The sequence below is a fragment of the Sus scrofa genome, chromosome 5 (genome assembly GCF_000003025.6).
Source record: "Sus scrofa isolate TJ Tabasco breed Duroc chromosome 5, Sscrofa11.1, whole genome shotgun sequence".
Lineage (NCBI taxonomy): Eukaryota > Metazoa > Chordata > Mammalia > Artiodactyla > Suidae > Sus > Sus scrofa.
This window is the reverse complement of record NC_010447.5, coordinates 23,015,777-23,039,104: the sequence shown is the minus strand read 5'-3', so window position 1 is coordinate 23,039,104 and position 23,328 is coordinate 23,015,777. Positions and strand designations below refer to the sequence as shown.

At 55.3% G+C, this 23,328-nt stretch overlaps 2 protein-coding genes across 7 annotated transcripts; one reads left to right on the top strand and one right to left on the bottom strand.

The window, feature by feature from the left end:
- On the bottom strand, positions 118–9,780 carry TSPAN31 (tetraspanin 31). 2 transcript variants are annotated; one of them, XM_003360737.4, is made up of 6 exons: positions 2,609–3,085; positions 1,926–2,093; positions 1,623–1,703; positions 1,172–1,303; positions 768–881; positions 118–666 (listed from the first exon to the last, which is right to left on the bottom strand). In XM_003360737.4, exons 1-6 carry the CDS (start codon positions 2,879–2,881, stop codon positions 592–594), a joined length of 843 nt encoding a protein of 280 aa, XP_003360785.2. In that variant the 5' UTR covers positions 2,882–3,085; the 3' UTR covers positions 118–591. The 2 variants fall into 2 exon arrangements, with proteins under 2 accessions (XP_003360785.2, XP_020947555.1); XM_021091896.1 differs by lacking the exon at positions 2,609–3,085 and adding an exon at positions 9,616–9,780 and having other exon boundaries at positions 122–666.
- On the top strand, positions 3,162–23,328 carry AGAP2 (ArfGAP with GTPase domain, ankyrin repeat and PH domain 2). 5 transcript variants are annotated; one of them, XM_021091895.1, is made up of 19 exons: positions 3,162–3,292; positions 12,373–12,431; positions 13,069–13,156; positions 13,357–13,442; positions 13,590–13,737; positions 15,360–15,494; positions 15,821–15,930; positions 16,361–16,519; positions 16,659–16,745; positions 17,346–17,450; positions 17,873–18,035; positions 18,220–18,339; positions 19,080–19,208; positions 20,134–20,193; positions 20,425–20,573; positions 20,675–20,765; positions 20,882–21,104; positions 21,232–21,490; positions 21,669–23,328. In XM_021091895.1, exons 4-19 carry the CDS (start codon positions 13,377–13,379, stop codon positions 21,927–21,929), a joined length of 2,265 nt encoding a protein of 754 aa, XP_020947554.1. In that variant the 5' UTR covers positions 3,162–3,292; positions 12,373–12,431; positions 13,069–13,156; positions 13,357–13,376; the 3' UTR covers positions 21,930–23,328. The 5 variants fall into 5 exon arrangements, with proteins under 5 accessions (XP_020947554.1, XP_020947552.1, XP_020947553.1 ...); XM_021091893.1 differs by lacking the exon at positions 3,162–3,292 and adding an exon at positions 5,460–5,869; XM_021091890.1 differs by lacking the exon at positions 3,162–3,292 and adding an exon at positions 9,429–10,744.

The following is a 23,328-nucleotide window of genomic DNA, read 5'->3' as shown; positions in this document are numbered from 1 at the left end:
TTGAAAAAAAAAAAAAAAAAAAAAAAACATTTGGAAGATGGCACTTCCCCACAGAATCATAGAGTCTATAGAGTCAGTGGAGCTCCTTAACTGGCAAAAGAAGAAAAGGCACTTATGTTGCTTTTTTGAATATAGAGTTTAAATGGCTTTTATTTTTATATTTACTGAACTTCTTCAAACTGGGTCCAGCTTATTACAAGAGTTCTTGGTGGTTTTCTCCCTGGCTTTGTCCCTGATTTACCCTTGGAGCCAGGATGTGTTGAGGCAGTCCAGCACATGGAAGGGAGAAGAGGGGAAACAGAGCCAGGAGTTCCTCCGACCTCTATCCCATCTCATGCACTTTCAGGAGCTTTCCATATCCACTTAGGGAGAGAGGAAGGAAGGTTTTTTTATTCTTTATAATCTTGTTCCCAACAAAACATGTCAAGGCATAAAGCCTAGCTATTCAGTCATCTAGGGAACATGGCAAAAGACCTTTCCTTTTTCCTCAAACAAAAAGGGCTGTAAACCCCAGGTTTTCCCTAAGGGAGGGGGAAAAAAAAGGCTTAGGGAGAGCAAACAGCGGGAGAAAAGTCAGAAGGATTCAGCATCTCATAGAAAGGCACTAGGGTTGGCTCGAGGGTCCTTCTGATTCCGAAATCTCATTGCTAGCCAAACACCAAGGATCTGTAGAAGCAGAGGGGAAGAGGTGAGCAACAATTTTGAATCTCTGGGACTAAGACTTAACAGATGTAGAGAAAGGACATTAGGCAACTGGAGAATGTTACCTCTGTAAAGCTAAAGAAGAGTCCAACACCTCCCAGGATTTTCAGGGCTTCATCTGAATGCCTAAGAAACTTCTCTCCACACATCTGACATGAGGGGCTCCGGCTCTTGCAGATCTGAGGATAAACATATGGGAGTTAGGAGAATGCAGAGTTGCTATGCTGCTCTAGTCTAATACCTAGTGGTGAATGGCCCTAGAAATTATATTCCCACTTCCTGATCAGCATCCTACAGCCTGGAATCCCATGTGGATGATTCCTTGGCCTCTGTATCCACCCCCACTCCTACCAGCACACAGCCCTCAATAAAACTGAGCTGCCAGTCACAAACTCAAATCTGCCAATATGGCACTGTCCTTAACCCAGTTTTCCTACCCTCTCCCCCCACTTTTTCTGCACCAACTCACTGCAGTGCAGAAAGCATAATCTTGTTGATCCAGGGTTGTGAGGTTGAACAAGCCACAGCAATCAAAACTTCTTTCCAGTTCATTCCGAGTCTTGTTGCTCATGACCCGCCAAGAAGCATTGATGATATCTGTCTGGAGAATATATCAGGCAGAAAGAAATTATTGCTATTGCTAACCTTAATTAAGAATCTCCTTACATCCTGATCTCAGTTCAAGTGCCTCAGTTTTCCCTGTTCGAGTAAAGGGAGTTTTCCTTCAGAAGTAAAGGTGCACATAGGGATAACTACCCACTTTCTCCTGGATCATCCTCATGGACAATTAGCCAGACATCCCAGAGGAAGGATATGGCTCAAGGGTCTGAAGGTAGTGGGCCTAGTAATAGTTTTTGTTGCCCGACTGAGTAAGGAGTTAGTGCGGGGGGGAATAAGTACCTGAAGGGGTGCCACCTTACCTGTTTGCTTAGGTTAATAGCCAGACATGAGCAAGAGATTCCAAACTGGAAGATGAAGACCAAGCCAAGGATGATCATGTACTGAGAGGACGAGTTAAGGGAAAAAAAGTCCCAACAGATTCCTTTATGTTCTATCTGAGCTTACCTATTCATAGAACTTACACAACCAAGTCAGTTGAAAACAATACAGTTAATCAGCTTTATAGAGTATGGTATGGAGGGGGCTCGACCCTTCTAACTTTTTCCTAGCTGATTCAGCCCTCCCAAGAGCTCCAGGGGCCCCATCACTTCAGGTCAGGATACAAAGAATAGCAGTACTTGATGGTGGTTGACAGCACCCACCAGTCCAGCCACCGCAATGAGAAGAAGGAAGACTCCCACGGCTATGACTCCTCCGATGATGTGGATGCTGGACACCAGACCCAGGCCTTTAGCCCAAGCAGCCACTCCAATGAGCAACAAGCCTACCAGCTATGGGAAACAGAGCAGGATGCATCTCAAATAGTTTCAGTATGCACCACAGCCAAAGGCTTTAGGGGAGAGGGGCAGGGGTTGGACCACAAAGGAAAATTGTGGGAATGAGAGAGAGGAGGTGCTACTATCAGGGCCAGGAGCCTCCCTGGCACTCTGCCCCCCTCCCATCGGAAGTCAGAATGGCTGGGTTGGGAGGTGGTAGAGATAGGAGAGTCTATTAATATAGAACGGAGCATTTAGCTCATCCATCACTTCTGTTTGGGAGAAACTGAAGGAGGGCTGGGCCTTTGTGCCCACAGCCTTCACTTCATTACCCCCACCCCCAGACAAACCCTCTGATCACCGGAAGTCTCCTCTCTTCCCACGGAAGTCCCCAGGAATTCCCTCTTCGCCGGAAGTTCCCAGGAATCTTCCCGGAACCCCCAGTACACCCCTCTCCCCACCGGAAGTCCCCTAGAGATTCTCCTCACTCGCCTTTCCGCCCGTAGCTTCCCCCACCACCAAAACCTCACCATGTAGACCACGTTGAGCGCACACAGCGCATTCTTGGAGCAGGCAAAGCCTCCGCAGACCATCTCCCCAGCTTTGGGGACCCAAGTGGTCCCAAGGACTTGGGGGGAGGGTCCGGGGACCGTCTTCTTGGACTCCGACAGCTTCTGTCTCTTTAAATCGAGTCTAGCCAAACCTAATCCTTTGCGCCTGCACCGTCCCACCCCTGCCTTTGCATTGGCTAAACTCGGGGCTAATCCAGAATTTCGATGGTTTGAATGCCAATCAATCTGCATTGCGTCACTGACCCGCCTGCCAGCTCCTCCTTTAGGTTCTTTATTGGATGAAATTTAACACTGGGGGCAGGGCTTCTAGAGATTCTCATAGGGAACAGAGCGTAAACTTCAAAACCCCGGATTGAAAACGGAGCTTTCTGTGGCGGCGGCTGGAAGAGAGCTAATCCGAGGGAGGAGGCACCTGGTGAAACTCCGGTGTAGCGAGGAAATGTGCCGCTTCGAGGTCCGGGTGAAAGGGCTCCTCCCCTCAAGCGAGAGCCCTCCCCGCCCCTTTCTCCTCGCCCCGCAGTGACCTCATGATGATGCCTTCGTTTGCTGCTATTGCGTCACACTCGGGAACACCCAGAGAAGCAAAATATTGACCTGTTTAGCCTGGTCACTGAGTCCGCGATTGGGCACAGCAACATGTTTGTAAGTGTGTCCACTAGTACACGTAATCTGTTATATCTCCCCTCCTAACGGTGTGAAAATGCTGGAAGTTGAATATGAAAAACACCAGCTTGGGGTTGGCGCCTTGCTGTAGGTTACAAAGCCACAGGTACAAACAAGAGTGTGCGGGCGTCTTCAGAGCACATGCCTGAAGCTTGGGCTTATAAAAAAGTGACAAAGGGAAAAGTTTGAAATATGAATAAGTATGAGGGTAAGAAGGAGTTTCCATATTTTCACTCTGGAGGCGGGCATAGTGGTTGATTAGTATCTGTTTATTACTGAATAAGTGCTTTGACACACTGCTCTCTTCCTGGGGATGAGAAGATATAGTTCTTCCTTCCCCCAAGAGAAGGAGGCAGAGTAGGACACAAGTGAAAAACCTCCCTTCAACCCCAGTGAATGATTTACATTTTAGGAGAAGTCTATGACTGCATAAGTGGCATCATCTAAATGCTAGAGTCACTTTACATGGGTCCCAGCTTTGCCACTTACTACCTGTGTAACCTTTAGCCAGTTAAACTCCCTGTGCCTGTTTCCTCATCTGTGAAATGGAGATAAATAACAATACATCCACCTGTTTGGTTGTGAAACTGAATGAGTTAGTATATACAGAATGCTTAGAGCAGAGCCTGGCACATAGTAAACACTTGTTGTTAGTTATTATTGTTCAAGCTATTTTACAGGTTCCAGTGGGTAATCTCAACTCTCTTATCTCCAATTATAAATTCACATATTAAACCTCCCTATCCTTCACAAATTAATATCAATAACACATGCAGAGGAGTTCCCGTCGTGGCTCAGTGGTTAACGAATCCGACTAGGAACCATGAGGTTGCGGGTTCGATCCCTGGCCTCGCTCAGTGGGTTAAGGATCTGGCATTGCCGTGAGCTGTGGTGTAGGTTGCAGACGTGGCTCCTGCATTGCTGTGGTTGTGGTGTAGGCCGGCAGCTGTAGCTTCGATTGGACCCCTAGCCTGGGAACTTCCATGTGCCGTGGGTGCAGCCCTAGAAAAGACAAAAAGACAAAAAAAAAAAAAAAAAAAAAAAAAAAGCATGTAGGAGAAGCGACATTTGGCAGGGCCAGAAAGGTTTGAGTCCTGAAACAAAGTGATTACATCAAACTATCCACTATTTCCAGGAGTTCCCATTGTGGCTCAGTGGGTTAAGAACCTGATATAGGATGAGAAGGATGCGGGTTCAGTCCCTGGCCTTGCTCAATGGGTAAGGATTCGGCGTTGACGCAAGCTGCGGCATGGGTCACAGATGTGGCTTGGATCTGGTGTGGCTGTGGTGTAGACCCCTAGACTGGGAACTGCCATATGCTGCAGGTGCAGCCCTAGAAAGAAAGAAAAAAAAAATCCACTCTTTCCACCCTCAGATCCTCCTGCCTCTTCATTCTGTCCTTCCATTCCTCATCCACTCTTCTCTCTTTCAGGTCCTAAATCAAGGCCAAAGACAAGGCTGTTAGGGATAAGGGAAACCAGTTGGCGGGCATCTTAGTTGGATGGTATAGTGAGAAGAGTATCAGAATTATAATCAGAAGACCCAGATAGATATCTTTGTTTCACCTTCTACTGGCCTCTTTGAGCTTCAGCTTCCTTTTTTTTTTTTTTCTTTCTTTAGAATAGATATAAAAATCCTACCCCTCAGGCCTGTCATGATGATACATCTGTGAAAGTGTGTTGTAAACTATTAAGTGTTATAGAAAAGTTAATTATTATGAAAGTAGTTGAACGTGGAGCATGATGGTTTTGTCTGGTTATAGGTTACTGTCCTCCATAACCTGTTCTCCCTGTAACTACTTGGTCCTTTTAAGCAGGAGGTGGTTGCAGTGGGGTAGGAAGTAACCAACTAAGGAAGGTTACACTGCAAGATGTAAGTTTGAGAGCTCTTTGGATGTAACAAGTGGGTGGGGAGGACAACTGTAAGCTGGAATGCAGGGCATGAAGGTGCCAGTCCAACTGTGTACAGATTCCTGTGAGAGTCTGAGACTAAACACAAACCTGGATCACCAAGAGTTTGGGATTGCACCTGGGACCTGGTGTGCCACATTCTTCCAGCACCAACACCCATCTTAATTAGCCACCTCCCGCAGGAAGCCCTAGGATACTTATTAAGGTTTCTTCAGCCACCTGGCTGGAGAACTGAGCAGGGGTTGGCTGGCAGAGGTGATGGGTCAACACTAGAGGGGGTGGGAGGTGCAGAAGGTAGTGCTGACCCAGGCTGTGGGTTTGAAACTCACCAGTCAGGAAGTGAAGTCGACAGACAGACGGAAGGGCGGGCAGGGGCGGGGAGTTCTGGGGAACAGCAGAAGAGGCCTTCGGGGGTTTAGGGGCTGCAGGGCCATGGGCTTCAGGGCCAGAGGTTGCTGTTAGCCCAACAAGACAGGTCTGGGCAACATGCAGTCCCAGAGGCAATTGACTGTAGCTGCAGTGAGAGCAGAAGTCAGAAGACATGAGGTAGCCAGGCAGGCTCTAAGCCGCCTCAGGAAGCTGACAGAGAGGGTGAGCGACCTTGAACTTCGGAACAGTATTCAGGCCTCACTGGACAGCATACGAGGTAAGAGAAGCGTTCGCTCCCAACTTGGGGGTACTGGGGACCAGCAAGGAGCATAGAAGGGCTTGGGGGGGTCACACATCACTTCCCAATCAGCTACTTTCTAGTCGCCAAGATGGAGCTGGGACTGAGGGGAAGAAATACATTTAGAAAAGATGGAAAAAGACGTGGGAGGTGTTCTTCTTTTTCTTTCCCCAACTCTGGTCCTTCTCCCAGGGGATCAAAATACAGATCACTGCTGAGCTGACCTTGGCAATGAAGACGTGGGTGAGCTCTGGGAAGACAGGCTGTGATAGACCCATGGTAGGCTTGGACCCTGCCTGGGGAGTCTGGGGCAGGAAGCAGTCTGGGACAGGAGGTTCTGGGACTGGATAATGTGATCATTCCCAGGACCCACGCAGGATCAGTGACCTCTTGTTCCAGCTGTAGAGAGAACACGCGCGTGAACGTGTGCGTATGTGTGTGTGCATGTGCGTGCACACACACACCACACTGAAATACACCACGAAGAGAATCTCAGGCTCCCAGGCACATGCAAACACTCACATAGCATGCTCTGCACAGCCTAAGTACAGAGAAGTCCCCAGGACTCTTCTCAGTTCCCTCTCCTCCCCATGCTCCTGTTCCTATCCCCCCCACCACCCCCCCACACCTTCCGCTCTACCTCCTTAGTGCCATTAGAGCAAGTGATGACAACACAGGGAGGAAGTGCTGCCATGGTAACACCATCCGCCACATCCTCCTGCCAACCCTGGCCTTCAGTCCTGTGGTGGGGCCCTGACAGGAACAGCTTCTCTCTATCTACAAGGCCCTACCACTAAAGAACGGGTGGAACTGGAGGTCATCTCCAGTCTGCTCTCATCTCATTTGCCTCTGAGGCTGCAAAGAGCCAATAAAAACGAGCTACTTTGCTCATGAGAGATGTTTGAGAGAAACACCTCCTCCATCATATCCTGGTCTCCTCCAGCTGCTCCGTTCTTAGCTGCCGACCTGGGGGGCTGTGGAGGAGGGAGGGGCAAGAGGCCATTCTTCCCATCAAGGATACCCCCTGGCAGACCCATCTGATGGCAGAGGCCATGAGAGCGCAACGGTGGAAGGAACAGTTTGGTTTGAGTTCTTAAGGGAACAGCCTTACCCGCTTTCCATTGCCTTTCTTTGGCTAGTACCCCCCTCACCTCCTGTCCTCCACCCTTTGCCAAGAACTACAGCTGATAACGTTCCCTACAGTCAGAACCATTGGAAAGGCAGACCTAGGGGAAGCGGCTCCATAGGGCCTCTGAAGTGAACTCCAAGCCCTCCTGTAGGAAAAAAAAGTCGGGGTGGGGGCCACGTAGAGGAACTCAGCTTAGCTCTGGAGAGGAGACAGTGAGAAGGGGTGAAGGCTGAACTCTCTGAGAAGACCACTCTTCATAAGTGATCTGTTCTACTCTTTCTCTCAGAGTCAGGATTCTGTTCCCATTGAACACAAAGGAAAACTGAGGCCACCAAAGGAAGGAAGGAAAATTAAGCCAGAATCTTCACCCTCTCTTTCAGGAAAGGCTACTTGAAGGGTCTCCTGTTTTGGGGATGGTGTCATCCTGAACCTTGAGAGGTCGGGGGGAGGGGCTGATGAGGGGGTTGCAGACCTTGGGACAGGACCACAGAGGGTTTGGGTACAAGTCTCAGGGAGAACAAAGGGCACCCAGCATCCTGGTACCACCCCCCCCAACCCTCACCCCCTACCAGGCAGAGCATGCCTCTGGCTCCTGCCTCCAAGAGCCGCCCACGACAGCACTTATTATAGTCTCCGCTGCGTCAGGAGGGTGGGACGCCAAATTAGGGGAAGGCTGAGACTTTCCGAGTCCCAGGGAGGGGTCTCCAAGGCTGAGGAGAGGCGACCCCTACTCATGCCCCACAGATGTCGGTGTCAGACTCCATTCCCCATCGGCCTAACCCCTTCAACCTTCTGCCTCAGCTGGAGGAGAGTGAGCCTTCCATTCCAGGGTCTCTAGAGGGGTGGGTGGGGGGACAGAGCAGGCATTTTTTTCGTTCTCTCTGTCTGTCCCTTCTTTAACCTTCTAAAAGAGCCCCACCCTGAAAACCTCAGGAGATTGAATGGAAATCCAGAAGAGGCTGCCTCAACTGAAGGGGGTCTTTATATGGGTGGGGGGGCTAAATACCCACACATGGGTGGGTAACCAGGTGTGAAAGTTGTACCTCCATTAACGGCAAATCCCCTTGTGGGTCCCCCCACCCACCATACACAGGGATCCTCCTCTCTGCTTATCCCCGCTGTTTCTGAGGCACTCTTGAAGCTACGGTTGCTATGGAGACAGGATGCATTTTGGTATGGGGGGTGGTGTCAGTCTGTAGACATATTCCTCCTTCTTCCACCCCAGCTGAAGCCTTTTGACTCACTTTTTGACCTGGGCTCCTCGACCCCACAGATCTCTCCCCTCCTGAGGCACCCCTCTCCTTCCACCCACTCTCCTAAGTTCTATATTTGTCCCCATCCCCAGGGAAAGCACTTTCCAAGTTCACTTTGGGACAGTAGGGCTCAAGTCGTGGCCCAGTCAATGCACCGGCGAGTGGAGGGTGGGGGTGGGCGAGGGAGTTGGGTCATGGGGGAAGGAAAATGCGCAAGTACCTGGGGGAAACGAGGGGTCCTGGGAATGGGATTTCAGGGCTCCCTACTTTCCCCTGTCAGCTTCCCCTGAATTGTCAGTGAACCCAATTTGCTCCGTTTTCGCCGAGGATTGTTCGCCACAGACCAGTTTTTACTCTCGTACCTAAGTGCCACACCTAACAGTAGCGCTCCCTAACCGCGGTGTGCTAGGGGAGGGGGCTGGTGTGTTGGAGTAGGTGAGTCCAAGTTCCAGGAAATCCAGCCCAGGATTTGGGAGGGAAATCCAGTCCTGGATTTTGCACCGCCTTCGCAGACAACCGTGCTGTTGGAGAGAAGGTGGGGGGGAGATAGGGTGGGGGGGCGGGGGGCCGCCTCCTCCTCACTGTGAGGGGAGCGCCCGGACACAGCGCGCATCCGGACCGAGCCAAGCCCGGCGAGCCCCCGGACTCTGCGCTCGGATCTCACGCCCCTCCCCTACCAGACCCCAGACCCGTGGGTTCCCACCCCCTCCGGCTTCCCTCCTTTCTCCCCCGCCGGCGCCTGCATCTCCATCCCCAGCATCCTCCCTGTGCCCCTGCGAATCCCCCGCACGACTAGCCCCATTAGCTCCCCACCCTCCTAAAGACCCCCTCTCCGACCCCCATCCGCGGCCCCCATCCCTTGAGTCCCTATTCCCCGCCCCTGCCTCCCCCGCACCGGTTCTTCTCCTTCAGCCTCGGATTCCTCTCTTCTGCCCCCTTTTCCTCCCTCTCCCCTATTTGCCCCCACTACAGTCCTCCCCGCCCTCCCCTGTCCATCTCAGCGCCCCCACCCAGGCCGGGGTGCAGGGTCCGGCGCGCCTCCCTGGAGCAGCACCAAGGTCCCGGGGCTCCAACGGGGTGGGGGCGCAGGGTGGGGAGCATGGGGAGGGGGCGCCCCGTGTGATGGGAGGGGGGCGCAAGCGGAGGCGGCGGAGGCGGCGGCGACAGCGGAGCCGGGCCGGGGGCTCAGCGGAGTCCGGGGGCTGGGGGCAGCGAGCAGGGCGGCCCCATGGCCGGGCCCCCCTGAGGCAGTCCGGGGGAGTCCCCTCCCCTCCCCAGCTCGGGGGTCTCGGGGCCCCATGAGCCGGGGCGCGGGCGCGCTTCAGCGCCGGACAACGACCTACCTCATCTCGCTGACCCTGGTCAAGCTCGAGTCGGTGCCTCCGCCGCCGCCTTCACCGTCTGCGGCCGCAGCCGGCGCCCCGGGGACCAGAGGTGCCGAGACCGGGGATCCTGGCAGCCCCCGAGGCGCGGAGGAGCCGGGCAAGAAGCGGCACGAACGTCTCTTCCACCGACAGGATGCGCTGTGGATCAGCACGAGCAGCGCGGGCGCCGGGGGCGCCGAGCCCCCCGCCCTGTCCCCGGCTCCGGCCAGTCCGGCCCGCCCCGTCTCCCCTGCTCCCGGCCGCCGCCTCTCCCTCTGGGCCGCTCCTCCCGGGCCCCCGCTCTCCGGGGGGTTAAGTCCCGACCCCAAGCCTGGGGGCGCCCCCACCTCCTCCCGACGCCCCCTGCTCAGCAGTCCCAGCTGGGGGGGCCCGGAACCAGAAGGCCGGGCGGGCGGCGGCGTCCCCGGCTCTTCCTCCCCGCACCCGGGCACCGGCAGCCGGAGGCTCAAGGTGGCGCCTCCTCCGCCGGCTCCCAAGCCTTGCAAGACCGTGACCACGAGTGGCGCCAAAGCCGGCGGGGGCAAGGGCGCCGGTAGCCGCCTGTCATGGCCCGAAAGCGAGGGCAAGCCCAGGGTCAAGGGGTCAAAGAGCAGCGCCGGGACTGGAGCTTCTGCCGCTGCCGCTGCTGCCACCGCCGCCGCCGCCGCCGGGGGAGGGGGAGCGGCAGCCACGACCTCTGGTGGGGTCGGGGCTGGGCCTGGAGCCCGAGGGAAGTTGTCCCCTCGGAAAGGCAAGAGTAAGACCTTGGACAACAGTGACTTGCACCCAGGACCGCCGGCCGGCTCTCCTCCTCCGCTAACAGTCCCAGCAACTCTGACTCCAGCTACCGCTGTCACCGCCGCCTCCGCGATGCCCACTGGGCCTGCACCTCCAATCACTCTGGAGCCTCCAGCTCCCGGGCTGAAACGGGGCCGGGAGGGGGGCCGTGCATCCACTCGAGATCGCAAGATGCTCAAGTTTATCAGCGGCATCTTTACCAAGAGCACAGGGGGGCCTCCTGGCTCCGGGCCCCCTCCCGGACCCTCGATCTTGTCTTCTGGCAGCGGGTCCAGGGAGCTGTTGGGCGCAGAGCTCCGCGCCTCCCCTAGTGAGTAGGACCAGGGCCTGAGAACAGGGAGGGGAGGGCACCTGGAATGCTCAGCCTGGGTTAGGGGAGCACTGTGAAGGTTTGACTTCGAAAAGCTTCTTTCTTGGGTGGGTGGCTGAACCAGACTCACTGACAAGGACTGGGGCGAAGGGTAAGAGGTCTTGGAGGGGGTGAGTTGACCTGGTGCCACATAAGAGAAGACCTGATTTCAGAGGGACTCTGAGCTTTCTGGGAGAATAGTGCCCTTGGTCAGAGTGACTGTAGGAAATTGCTCCCAGAGAAACCCCAGACCCTACTTCCGACCTCAACTGGACTCTGGGAGCCTGGGGAAAGGGCTTTGCCTGCCCAGAGAAACACTGAAGGTGAAAGGGATGAGGAAGCCTCAGTTTCTCCTGAGCACTTGGGGTAGGTGGTATGAGAGTGACCTTGCAGGCAGCTCCTCACCAGGGACAGGTCTTTCCCTGGGCTGAGAGCAGGCTAGTGAGGCAGCAGGGAGGGACCGTGTTTCTTTCCTTGCAGTAGCAGAGAGCTTGGGGGCTGGAACGTGCTGAATACTTGAATGTGAAGTGAGAGGGGGCGATAGAAAGTTTCACTTCCCCCACCGCCCACCCCAGCCGCAGAGGCATTGAAACCCCCAGGGGGCTGACGGAGAGTGACTCAGGGGGGGCGGAACTGCTGCAAAGGCAATTCTTCCCCCTGGAGACTTCGGAGGGGGTTCAGAGAAGGTAGTGTTTTCTCGGGGGCGAGGGGGGGAAGTGGTAAATTCATTTTCTGGAAGAAAGAGGCGAGGGCCTCTTGATTCAGCTCACACTCCCGGGAGCGCAGGCGGCCCCCGGGGTTTGGCTCTGGAGCGGGTGGGAGCAGATGGCTCCGGATCCCAGAGTTCCCGCCGCAGCTGCGGCGCCCCGGGAACGTCCGGCCAGTGTCAGGCGCGGGGGCTGGACCCGGCGGGCGGAAGGAGCATCCTTCCCTCCCCTGCCCCCCTCATCCCTCCCCAGGCCTATGGTTTGTCTTCGCCGGGGAATGGAGCCCATCCTGCTCTTTTGGAGGGTGCTTGTGGGGAGGGCAAGGGAGAGGGAGGCCTAGAAAAATCCAGGCTCCTCCATTCCTTGGGCTGTGGGGAGGGGTCAGGACCACCTCGCCCGTTGACCTTGAAAAGGGGCAAGGATAGCCCTCACCTCAGTTACTCTCCTGTGAAATGGAGACTGCGGAAGACTCACTCCCTTCTATGTCCCAGCCCCTCTTCCCAGAATCTGCCCTGGGAATCAGTCAGGCTGGTGAGGAGGAGACCTTCTCTTTTCCTTCCAGAGGGAAGAACCCGCCACTGTCAGAGCCCTGGTCCTCTGGTCTGGGGCAGGGACCTACTCTAGGGGATGTGCTTTAAGGGAGATGCCAAGTGAAGTATTTTTGTCTCGCTGGTTTCGTTGCTAAGCAACCACTGAGCGGCAGCAACAGCTGTGGGGAGAGTGGCTAGGATGGGAAGACTGAGGACCACTCTCTAACCTAGCCTTTCCACACAGCTCTCCAGCCCAGGCAGGGCAGCTGCAAAAGGAGGGGGCGGATAGCTGAGGGTTGGGAGCCCTCCTGGGCCTGAAGTATCCCCTCTTATGTCTCCTTTCCCATTACAGAGGCTGTGGTCAATAGCCAGGAATGGACTTTGAGCCGCTCCATTCCTGAACTGCGCCTGGTAGGTAACCCAGTCCCCTTGTCTGTAAGAAGGCTGACCGCCACTGCCCACCCACCACACTTTCAGTTCTCCCCTGTTCACCTCTTCCCTTCCCCCTCCCTGTGAGAATGGAGAATAGTTTTCTAGTTCTCCTGAGAGTCTACCTGCATAGCACATTCTTTGGGGCTTGAAACATCCTCACAACTTTTTCTTCTCTAATGTTCCCTTTCCTGCTCATCCATGGTCTTTTTCCAGGCTTTTCCTCATTTCTAATATCTCCCTTTTAGACCTTCATGTTCTGTTTCCTAGAATTGGGTAAAACTTTCCAACCAGTGCCTAGAGCTGTGATATGCCCCCTTCCACTCATACATTTAGTATGTTTCCTAAACAATATAACACGGGGGTGGGGGGAGGGAGGTGCTGAGTTGCTGACATTCTTCAGCTTGTGGTCCACTTTGAACTTGGGATCCTTTCTTAAGACACGGATGGCCTGAATCTCCCCAATGCTCTCTCCTGACTGACGGTCATCGAGGCCCTGTAGGCCCCTACGTGGATGAGGGTTAACTGCCAGTTCCTTTGCATCCTCTGGAGGGTCCAGACCTAAGCATCCTGCCTCCTCTTAATTCCCACAACCTCTGCTCTGCAACCTTGTCCTCAGGGTGTGCTGGGTGATGCCAGGAGTGGGAAGTCATCGCTCATCCACCGGTTCCTGACTGGCTCATACCAGGTGCTGGAGAAGACAGAGAGTAAGTGCTCAGGAGTCATAGTGAACTAAGGATTGGGGTCTGGGATCCAAGATCAAGGTCTAGGCTGTTGGATCAATGATTATGCAATTATGGAGACCAGAAGGAAGGATGAGGCCACCATGGCTAAAGTACAAGGAACATAGGGAGGCTTGGCGACCTGTAACTTCTGATCTCCTACCGCTTGCAACTCTTCTGGACAGGTGAGCAGCACAAGAAGGAAATGCTGGTGGATGGACAGACTCATCTGGTGTTGATCCGAGAGGAAGCTGGGGCGCCTGATGCCAAGGTGAGGGGTGAGATGATGGGGTGGGTAGGTGGGCTGGGGTCAGCACTGGCCAAGGGGGAGGGCTCTGGATTCCCAGGTCTCCTTGGGAATAGAATCCAGAGGAGTAGACATGTCTGACCATTCATTTGCTCCCTCACCCTCCGCAAGTTCTCAGGCTGGGCAGATGCTGTGATCTTGGTCTTCAGCCTGGAGGATGAGAACAGTTTCCAGGCCGTGAGCCGTCTCCATGGGCAGCTGAGCTCCCTCCGGGGGGAGGGACGAGGAGGCCTGGCCCTGGCACTGGTGGGGACACAAGGTAAGAAGAGGATGGGAAGTTCTGCTTTCAAGGGAGTTCCCCCTGGGTATCGCCCAATATAGGTGAGAGCTTGGTAAGGTGTGGACATGTGGGGTTCCCTGGTGGCTCAGCAGGTTAAACATCTAGCATTGTCACTACTATGGCTTGGGTTGCTTCTGTAGGGCAGGTTCAATCTCTGGCCCAGGAACTTCCACCTGCCACAGGTGTGGCCGGCGGGGGGGGAAGGTGTGGACATTGCCATTTGGATTTCAGTAACTCTCTGGAAGGAGCCTGGTCTCCAAATAAGGGAGTCATTAAACCAAACACAAATATCCCAAGGTCTGCGAGAGAAAAGGGGAAGGAAGGAAGAGACAGCTACAGTGGTGGTAGTCTTCATTCCTCTGAGATGTCACCTACCTTGTGTTCTCATGCTGCCATTTCCCAATGTTACCACCATGGGACATACAGAAAATCTCAGGCCCTAGTGTGGATAGAAAGCTTTCTCCATCTTCCCCTTGCTATAGCTGTGTCAGGCTGACACCTTTCAAAGGAACTTATCTAAAAACAAAGAGAAGTAGTTCCTGCTGTGGCTGGAATACAACTGCAGTGGCTTGAGTCCCTGTGGAGGTGTGGGTTTGATCCCCAGCCCAGCACAGTGGGTTAAAGGATCTGGCGTAGCTGCAGCTGCAGTGTAGGTCACTGCTGTGGCTCAGATTCAATCCCTAGCCTGAGAACTTCCATGTGCCTCGGGCGCAGCCATAAAAATAAATGAATAAATAAATGAATAAAAACCGAGAGAAGACATTAATGCAATGATGGAGAAAACAGAGTGGGCCACTAGGCTCTCTTCCACCAGAAGCAGGAAAAGCCTCTCTAGTAGCCACCTGTATGAAACTGGCAGGACTTTCTGTCTGGATGCCTATCCTGCAGGTGGCTGCTTCCACCTGTCGCTGGCCTCCTGGTTTCTTGCTGCAGATGAACGGACCACCTTTTTCTTTTTCTTTTCTTTTTTTACAGCCTGTGGCATATGGAAATTCCCAGGCTAGGGGTTGAATTGGAGCTGCAGCTGCCAGCCTACACAGCCACAGCCATGCCCAATCCAAGTCGTGTCTGCGGTCCACGCCACATCTTGTGGCAATTCTGGATCCTTAACCCACTGAGTGAGGCCAGGGATCAAACTTGCATCCTCATGGATACTAGTTGGGTTCTTAACCTGCCGAGCTACAACGGAATAGCTACAATCCACCTATTGTCTGTGGACACTCAACCTCTTCCTAGTTCATATGCCAAGTGTTTCTCCCACTCAGTTCAGGGTTCATCGAATTTGCAGGGCAGGGTGATTGTCTCTCATGGATCTCAGCTATTCTAGACCTTATCAGGATGTTCCATTCACCTCTGGAGTATTCTTTGAAGACATACACACAGAGCTCACTAAGCTTACTCATGCTGCCGCTGGGCATGTGTGCTGGGCCCAGCATTCATAAAAGGCATATTCCCTGACATTCCACCAGGTCACTGGAGGGATATTCTCTCATACGCCGTCCCTAATGGGCCCTGCCTGAGACTGGAGACCAAGAGAAAGGAAAGCAGCAAAGTGGGCATGGGCCCCCTCATCCAATCCTGCCCCTCTCTTGTCCCCTCAGATAGGATCAGCGCATCCTCCCCTCGGGTTGTGGGCGATGCTCGTGCCAGGGCTCTGTGTGCCGACATGAAGCGCTGCAGCTACTATGAGACCTGTGCGACCTATGGGCTCAACGTGGACCGAGTCTTCCAGGAGGGTGAGTGTGGCGGTCCCCCGCATGTGTGGGAGTCAGGGAGTTGGGGACCAGGATGTTCTTAGAGGTCACACATCCAGGCCTTTCTCTGTGAGCAACAGGAAAATAGCTTGTATGAGAGGGAGGAGGGAGATCAGAGAAGGTTTGCTGAATAGCCACAAGGTCCTTCTGAGCAGGAGGATCTGGCAAGGCCACAGTGACATGAAGTCCACAGTAATCAGGAACTTGGGGTCTATGTTATCTCTTGGCGATTTCTCAAAGCTGAGTACCCAAAGGTGGTCTTGGGTATTTTCCCTGCTCATGCCTCCTTCCCTTCTCCATCCCCTCAGTGGCCCAGAAAGTGGTGACCTTGCGCAAACAGCAACAGCTTCTGGCTGCCTGCAAGTCTCTACCCAGCTCCCCAAGCCACTCTGCTGCTTCCACTCCTGTAGCTGGGCAGGTGAGTTGGGGTTTTGCAGTCCACAGAAGAGCTGGTAGGACTCGGACAGGCTGGTGATCCAAGGACAGGTACAGAGAACCCAAGGAGGCTGGGGGGAAGGGGCAGATGGAAATGGCAGTGACACCATTTGTAGGAAGGGCATTGGACTGGAAATCAACCAGGTTTGAAACACCATTTGCAATGTCCTTGAGTGACTCACCTAAATGTCCCAAGGTTGTCAGGAAAATTGTATGGCATAATACTTGTGAAGTCAACCTTTGCGAAATCTAAAGCACTGTGACAAGGCTAGTGAGCAGTTTTATTATTAATGATAATAAAAATAAATGGTGATGAGGTGAAGGAATATTTCTAAGTTCTCATAACTAGATGTAACTATAGCTTGGTGGGATGGGGGCATCTCAGCTGTCCTGACCCCTTCATCCGCCTATAGGCTAGTAATGGAGGCCACACTAGCGACTACTCTTCATCCCTCCCATCCTCACCCAATGTTGGTCACCGGGAGCTCCGAGCTGAGGCAGTTGCGGTGGCTGGATTGAGCACCCCAGGGTCCCTGCACCGGGCAGCCAAGCGCAGGACCAGCCTCTTTGCGGTACTGGACCTTCTGATCGCCCATCCTCCTATCCCTTGTTACCTGTCCATCTTCCCTGTTCCTAGCCCTCTTTGTTGGGCCCTTCTTCATCTGCATATCCCTCTCTGCATCCTCTAACTGATGCCAATAACCATTCCAGAATCGTCGGGGCAGCGACTCTGAGAAGAGGAGCTTGGATAGTCGGGGAGAGACAACAGGGAGTGGGCGAGCCATCCCCATCAAACAGGTGGGTGGTCCAGGGACTGGGGGCAGGCTGGGAGTAGCTGGTCTTTTTTTTTTTTTTTTTTTTTGTCTTTTTGCCTTTTTCTAGGGCCGCACCCACGGCATATGGAGGTTCTCAGGCTAGGGGTCATATCGGAGCTGTAGCTGCCAACCTACGCCACAGCCACAGCAACGCGGGATCTGAACCGCATCTGCACCCTACACCACAGCTCACGGCAACGCCAAATCCCTAGACCACTGAGCAAGGCCAGGGATCGAATCTGCAACCTCATGGTTCCTTTATTTATTTATTTATTTTTGTCTTTTTGCTATTTCTTGGGCCGCCCCTGCGGCATATGGAGGTTCCCAGGCTAGGGGTCAAATCGGAGTCATAGCCACCGGCCTATGCCAGAGCCACAGCAACGCGGGATCCGAGCCGCGTCTGCAACCTACACCACAGCTCACGGCAACGCCGGATCGTTAACCCACTGAGCGAGGGCAGGGACCGAACCTGCAACCTCATGGTTCCTAGTCAGATTCGTTAACCACTGAGCCATGATAGGGAACTCCTGGGGGTAGCTGGTCTTAACTGGTTTTCTCTCACATGTCTCTTTCCATTCTCTAGAGCTTCCTCCTAAAGCGAAGCGGCAACTCCTTGAACAAAGAGTGGAAGAAGAAATACGTGACCCTGTCCAGTAACGGCTTCCTACTCTACCACCCCAGCATTAATGTGAGTGGCAGAGACCGGCTGGCCTTGGATGCACTTCTAGCTCTTCCAGTCTGTGCCTTTGACAGACACCAACATTGTTTCTGGGAAGCATTAGTCCCAGTCTCTTCAGTTTAGCAAACATCTGTTAGGCATCTGCCATGTGCCCATATTGGAGGGGGAAATGTAAACACATCTCCCTAGGACTTGCAGTCTAGTGGAAGAGCCTGAAGGAAGACCTCTAGATGGCCTGTCATTCAGGGATGCTTTCTGGAAGAGACAGTGCTAGTTCCAGTCTGTTGGGCTCATCTCCTAGAGCTTATCCCCACCTAGTCAGCTCCCAGGGCCTCCTCTCCCGTCCCTCTCTTGCCCATATTATTGGCCGCTTCCCAGAATCTCCAAGGACCCCAACCTTCCCTACACTTTCAACCCCTATACTCCTGTAGGATTACATCCACAGTACCCATGGCAAGGAGATGGACTTGCTACGAACAACAGTCAAAGTCCCTGGCAAGCGGCCCCCACGGGCCATCTCTGCTTTTGGCCCCTCCGCCAGCATCAACGGGCTGGTAAAGGACATGAGCACTGTCCAGATGGGGGAAGGTCCTGGTGAGTGGAACTTATGACAAAGGGGCAGGAGAGGGGTCAGGGCTGGGAAAAAGGATGGGTAGTAGGGAAGGGAGTGCTGGGACTGATTAAGTGGGAAGGTGGGTGATAAAGAGGGACCAGGTAAGGAATGGGGCCTAGAGCGGGAGTGGCTCACTGAGGAATTATCTTCTTCTTCTTCTGACAGAAGCCACCACTCCCACCCCAAGCCCGAGCCCCAGCCCCAGTTCCCTGCAGCCACCACCAGACCAGACGTCCAAGCACCTCCTGAAGCCAGACCGGAATTTGGCCCGAGCCCTCAGCACTGGTCAGTGAGGCCTCACCCTCCACCCACTGTCTTCTAGATCCAGATGGGATGCGGTAGGAAATGAAATTGGGGTGGGAGCTTGGAGGCTGGACTGGGTGCCATGAGCATTGACTGGGTGCCAGGCACCAAGCTCAATCATACCACGTTTAGCATAATGGTTCAAACAAGTAGGTTCTAGAGCTAAGCTGCCTGAACTTGAACTTGAATCCTGGCTTACCACTTGGGCAAATTATTTTACCTCTCCATGCCTCGGTTTCCTCATCTGTAAAATGGAGGTAATAGTTTCTACCTCAGAGGGTTGCTTTGAGGCTTAACCTGAGAACATTGTCCAGCACATAGCCAGCCATCGCTGTTTGGAATGTTTGGAAATATATACATATAATTTTAAAATAGCAATAGCATTGTGACAAGTGGTCCTCACAACAACCTTGTCAGGTCAAGATTATTATCCCCATTTTAGGGATGAAGAAACTGAGGCTCAGAAGATTAAGTGACTTGCTCAAGGTCTCAAGGCCAGTAAGTGGCAGAGCCAGGATCTGAGTGCAGGTCTGACTCTAAACCACTCATCTGCCTCCCCCCCGCCCCTGGTCCCCAGGAATGATCAGGGAGACCTCCTCGAGGGGACTGGCTGAGGAGGAGGACCCTAATATGCCAAATCTAGTTCAGGGGGAGACAGGCTATAGAGAAAACAGGAAGTATGTGGAGAGGGCATCTGAGACAGCTCTGTCCCCCTCCCCAAGACTGTACCCCGTCCGGAGACCTGAGCCCCCTGAGTCGGGAACCCCCTCCTTCTCCCATGGTGAAGAAGCAGCGGAGGAAAAAGTTGACAACGCCATCTAAGACTGAAGGCTCGGCCGGGCAGGCTGAAGGTGAGGCCCTGGTGGACAGCTCCACTCCCACCCTGGACCCTCCCCCCAGCTCCAGATCCCTGGCCTCACTCCTGCAGGAGGAGGAAAAGTGCCTGAGCTGAGTGCTTGACTATCATTATCACTCTGCGAATAATTTAGTGGAGAAGGGATGGATGCTCCTCAGCCCCTGTCCTTCCTCCCCTTCCCCAGCCAATGCTTTTTACCCCAGTAGCCCCAGTCCCTGTTCTCAATGAGCCCCATAAGGCTGTAGGTCCTGCTCCCTCTTCTGATGACCCTCTAGTTTCTGTTCCTGCCCTCAACTCTGCTTGCCACCCCAGCCCCTGCACCCAGAAGGCCTCATGAACCCCCTGGGGACTCAGCCCCTGACCTCAGTGTCCTCCACTGACTCGTCAGCTCCTGAGTTCAGATCACCCAGCCCCCATTCTCAATAACTTCCTGTGATTGCCATGCTCCCCCACCAACCTTGGACCATGGTGATTTCCATCCCTGACCACAGCGACATCCCCAGACCCTCGAGATTCCTCCCAAACCCCAGGGATCCCTCACCCCAGGTCTGTGAGCTCCTTCTCTCCCATTTCCCCATGTTCCCTCAGATCCTGACCATCCCTTCCCCTCCCGGAGACCCGGCTTCTCATTGGTCGTGATAACCAGTCCCCACTGCCCCTGCTCTCTGCCGGGTCTCAGACCCAGGTTCCAGATCTGCCTACTCTCATGGCTCTTGGCTTCCGCTCTACTCTGCTCCGGGGCCACTGACTTTAGTTCTGCTTTCTCTCCCCATCTGTCTGTCCTGCTTTGTCTCTGGCACTTTCTGTCACTATCTCTCTCTCCATCTCTCCATCTGCCTCTCCTTTTCTCCTTCTTTCTTGGTCTCTTTCTCTGCTCTGCTCTCCATTCTATCTCTATCTCCTTTGCTTCGGGAAACCAGCCAAGCGCAAAATGTGGAAACTAAAATCCTTTGGTAGTTTAAGAAATATTTATAAAGCAGGTAACAAGCGGGGAGCTGGGTGGGATGCTCAGCTGGGGTGCAGAGGGGTGGGGGTGCCCCTGCCTTCCCCTGCATGTGCTCGGGCTTCCTGCTCTCCCCCACCCTCTGCTTCCCCAACCACTCTGCCCCACTCCCAGGGGCTTGGGATGGATATTAGGGAGGAAGGGTTTGGGGAAGGCAGATCCTGTTTGAACTCTGTCCCTCATGACTCCATCCCATCCCCCCACCCAGAGGAAAACTTCGAGTTCCTGATCGTGTCCAGCACTGGTCAGACGTGGCACTTTGAGGCAGCCAGTTTTGAGGAGCGGGACGCCTGGGTTCAGGCCATCGAAAGTCAGATCCTAGCCAGTCTGCAATGCTGTGAGAGCAGCAAGGTCAAGGTAATGGGTCGGAGGTTGGGTGGAGAGCAGAGGTGAGTGTCTGAGAAGTCCGGAGAAGGGCTCAGAGGGAGAGTCAATACTAATCCTAGTCCTTTTTGCAGCTACGCACAGACAGCCAAAGCGAAGCGGTGGCCATCCAGGCGATCCGGAACGCCAAGGGGAACTCTATCTGCGTGGACTGCGGGGCCCCCAGTGAGCACAAGGGGGCAGTGGAGGGGCTTGGGAGGGAGTGTGGTTCTCTGGAATTGGTGAATGCGGAGATGCCCCTGCGGCTCGGCCTGGAGCTGAGCTCTACACTCTGTCCCCAGACCCCACGTGGGCCAGCTTGAACCTGGGCGCACTCATCTGCATCGAGTGTTCTGGCATTCACCGGAACCTGGGCACACACCTGTCCCGCGTTCGCTCGCTCGACTTGGACGACTGGCCGCGGGAGCTGACCCTGGTGCTGACAGCTATTGGCAACGACATGGCCAACAGCGTGTGGGAGAGTGACACGCGGGGCCGCGCCAAACCCACACGGGACTCTTCGCGGTACATGTGCAGGAGAGGGGTGGGGGAGACTCAGTGTGTGCGGCTCCTGAGAGGGTGTCCTGGGTAGGGAGCAGGGGTCCTGGGCGTGGGTCCCTAGAGCCCTTTCCGTTGATCTCTGGTCCTGCAGAGAGGAGCGTGAGTCATGGATTCGCGCCAAGTACGAGCAACTGCTGTTCCTGGCGCCTCTGGGCACTCCCGAGGAGCCGCTGGGCCGCCAGCTGTGGGCTGCAGTGCAGGCCCAGGACGTGGCCGCCGTTCTCCTGCTCCTGGCCCATGCGAGACACGGGCCTCTTGACACCAGCCCCGTAGAGGACCCGCAACTTCGCTCCCCACTTCACCTGGCTGCTGAGCTCGCCCACGTCGTCATCACACAACTGCTGCTGTGGGTAAGTGAGCGGGGAACCGTAAAGGGGTCTTTGAGGGCTCCGGCTGGGAAACAGCCACGCGCGGGGAAGCCCGAGATCCTCAAAGAAACCCTGGAAGTGGGCCTGGTGATCCCGCGGAGCCGGCGGGCGGGGATTGGCCCCTGGGACGCAAGGTAACGAGGCCGTCTCCGCCCTCTAGTACGGCGCCGACGTTTCCGCCCGCGACGCGCAGGGCCGGACAGCGCTGTTCTACGCCCGCCAGGGTGGAAGTCAGCTGTGTGCCGACATCCTTCTCCAGCACGGCTGCCCGGGTGAGGGCGGCAGCACAGCCACCACCCCCAGCGCGGCCACCACCCCCAGCGCGGCCACCACTCCCAGCATTACCGCCACGCCCAGCCCCCGCCGCCGGAGCAGCGCCGCCAGCATGGGCCGAGCCGACGCCCCAGTCGCGCTGGTATAGTTGCGCCGCGGGAGAGACACCCCCACTCCCACACAGGCCGGGCACGACCCCACCGGGTGGACCGCTGGACAGATGCACCCACGCACCTCTCCAACCCGCACCCTGCCCCCCGGGAGCACTTCTTCCCTCCACAAGGGCACAGCCCCCACGCCTCCCGGAAGACACAAACTCACCTCCCTCTCCCCAACGAGGCATGGAGACCCCAGCTTGACACGCCCCCCCGCGTCCCTCCCCCCCTCCACCGTTTCCACACTCGGATTGCTCTGGGTCTACCGGCTGGGTGTTTGCGGGAGGGGACGGCCCTGCTGCGGTCCTGGCTCCTAGCCATTTGGCTGTGCCCGCTCGCGCCCCCTAGGGGCGGGGGAAAGGACCCAGGCCCGCCTGTGCTGACGATCCCACGGCGGCGGGAGCATTTACCCAGGCTGGCTCCTGGGGCGACGCCACGCCACAGGGAGGGGTTAGTACGTGGGAGGGCTGGCCCTGGGACTTGGCGCCAATAAGGGGGACCCTACCCCTTCCACGCTAATCTCACTGCCCAGTGAAGGGGGAAGGGCAGCGAGGGGCAGGACCCCTGCTGCCCATGGGGGTAGGGGGGTCCCCAACCCTTTCCGTGAAAGGGACCATGAGGAGTGGAAATAAGGACGTCCCCCCCACATCCACCCATGGATGGAAGCTAAAGGGTCGGGGGAGCCAAAAGCCTGGGTCCCTCCTCACGACTATCTTGGGAGGGAGAAGGGATGGAGCAGAAGTGGGCTAAGGGGACTGGGGAGGGGACTTGTAATTTATTGCTTTGTACCCCAACAAGGGGGCCGGGGGGGCGGGCAGGGGCTTGGGGAGGGCGTTTCAGGGTAGGGGAAGCCAAGGGTGGGCAGAGGGTGGGGTGGGGTGGGGTGGGGGTGCTCTCGGGTTGTGAGTGTCTGTGACCGTGACTGCGTACCTGTGACTGTGCAGCGCCCGTGGTGATCTGGGGTAGGGGGCACCCCTACAGTGGGACCCCTCCCCCACTATTCTTCCTGTCTAGCCCTTCCCTTCCAGTGGAGCAGCTCCAGACCCATCCCTCAACCCCGTGATCCCTCCCAGCTAGGGTTGTGAGGATGCGAGGTGGCTGGGAGGGTTTCCAGGCCCCCTGTCCCATCCCCAGAACCGGGATGGTTGGGTGGATTTACCTGACCCAGCCCTGCCTCCAGTCAACCCAGCCCTTGGGCCGTCTGTGTCAGTGGTTTCTGGTCTTTTTTTTTTCCCACCCCCTCCCCCTTGGGCTAAAATATTTTGCAAAGGATCAGGTAATTGGGGAGAGGAGAGGGGCGGGGGCGGAGGGGGGGACACCCCCCTCATCTCCTCCGAGGCAGGTGGTGTGAATCTTCTTCAACAGCAATTAAAGAGGAAGTGATTTTGTCTA

What these genes read in the sequence shown, in the direction of transcription:
- AGAP2 (XM_021091890.1), top strand. Translation starts at nt 9,571, where the DNA reads ATGAGCCGGGGCGCGGGCGCGCTTCAGCGCCGGACAACGACCTACCTC. An exon ending in GGACCGAGTCTTCCAGGAGG is followed by an intron (nt 15,495 to 15,820) that starts GTGAGTGTGGCG and finishes CCATCCCCTCAG; the next exon opens with TGGCCCAGAAAGTGGTGACC. An exon ending in CCAGATGGGGGAAGGTCCTG is followed by an intron (nt 18,036 to 18,219) that starts GTGAGTGGAACT and finishes TTCTTCTGACAG; the next exon opens with AAGCCACCACTCCCACCCCA.
- TSPAN31 (XM_003360737.4), bottom strand. Translation starts at nt 2,881, where the DNA reads ATGCAGATTGATTGGCATTCAAACCATCGAAATTCTGGATTAGCCCCG. An exon ending in ATCAAGTACTGCTATTCTTT is followed by an intron (nt 1,704 to 1,925) that starts GTATCCTGACCT and finishes TCGTCCTCTCAG; the next exon opens with TACATGATCATCCTTGGCTT. An exon ending in TCTTCTTTAGCTTTACAGAG is followed by an intron (nt 667 to 767) that starts GTAACATTCTCC and finishes CTGCTTCTACAG; the next exon opens with ATCCTTGGTGTTTGGCTAGC.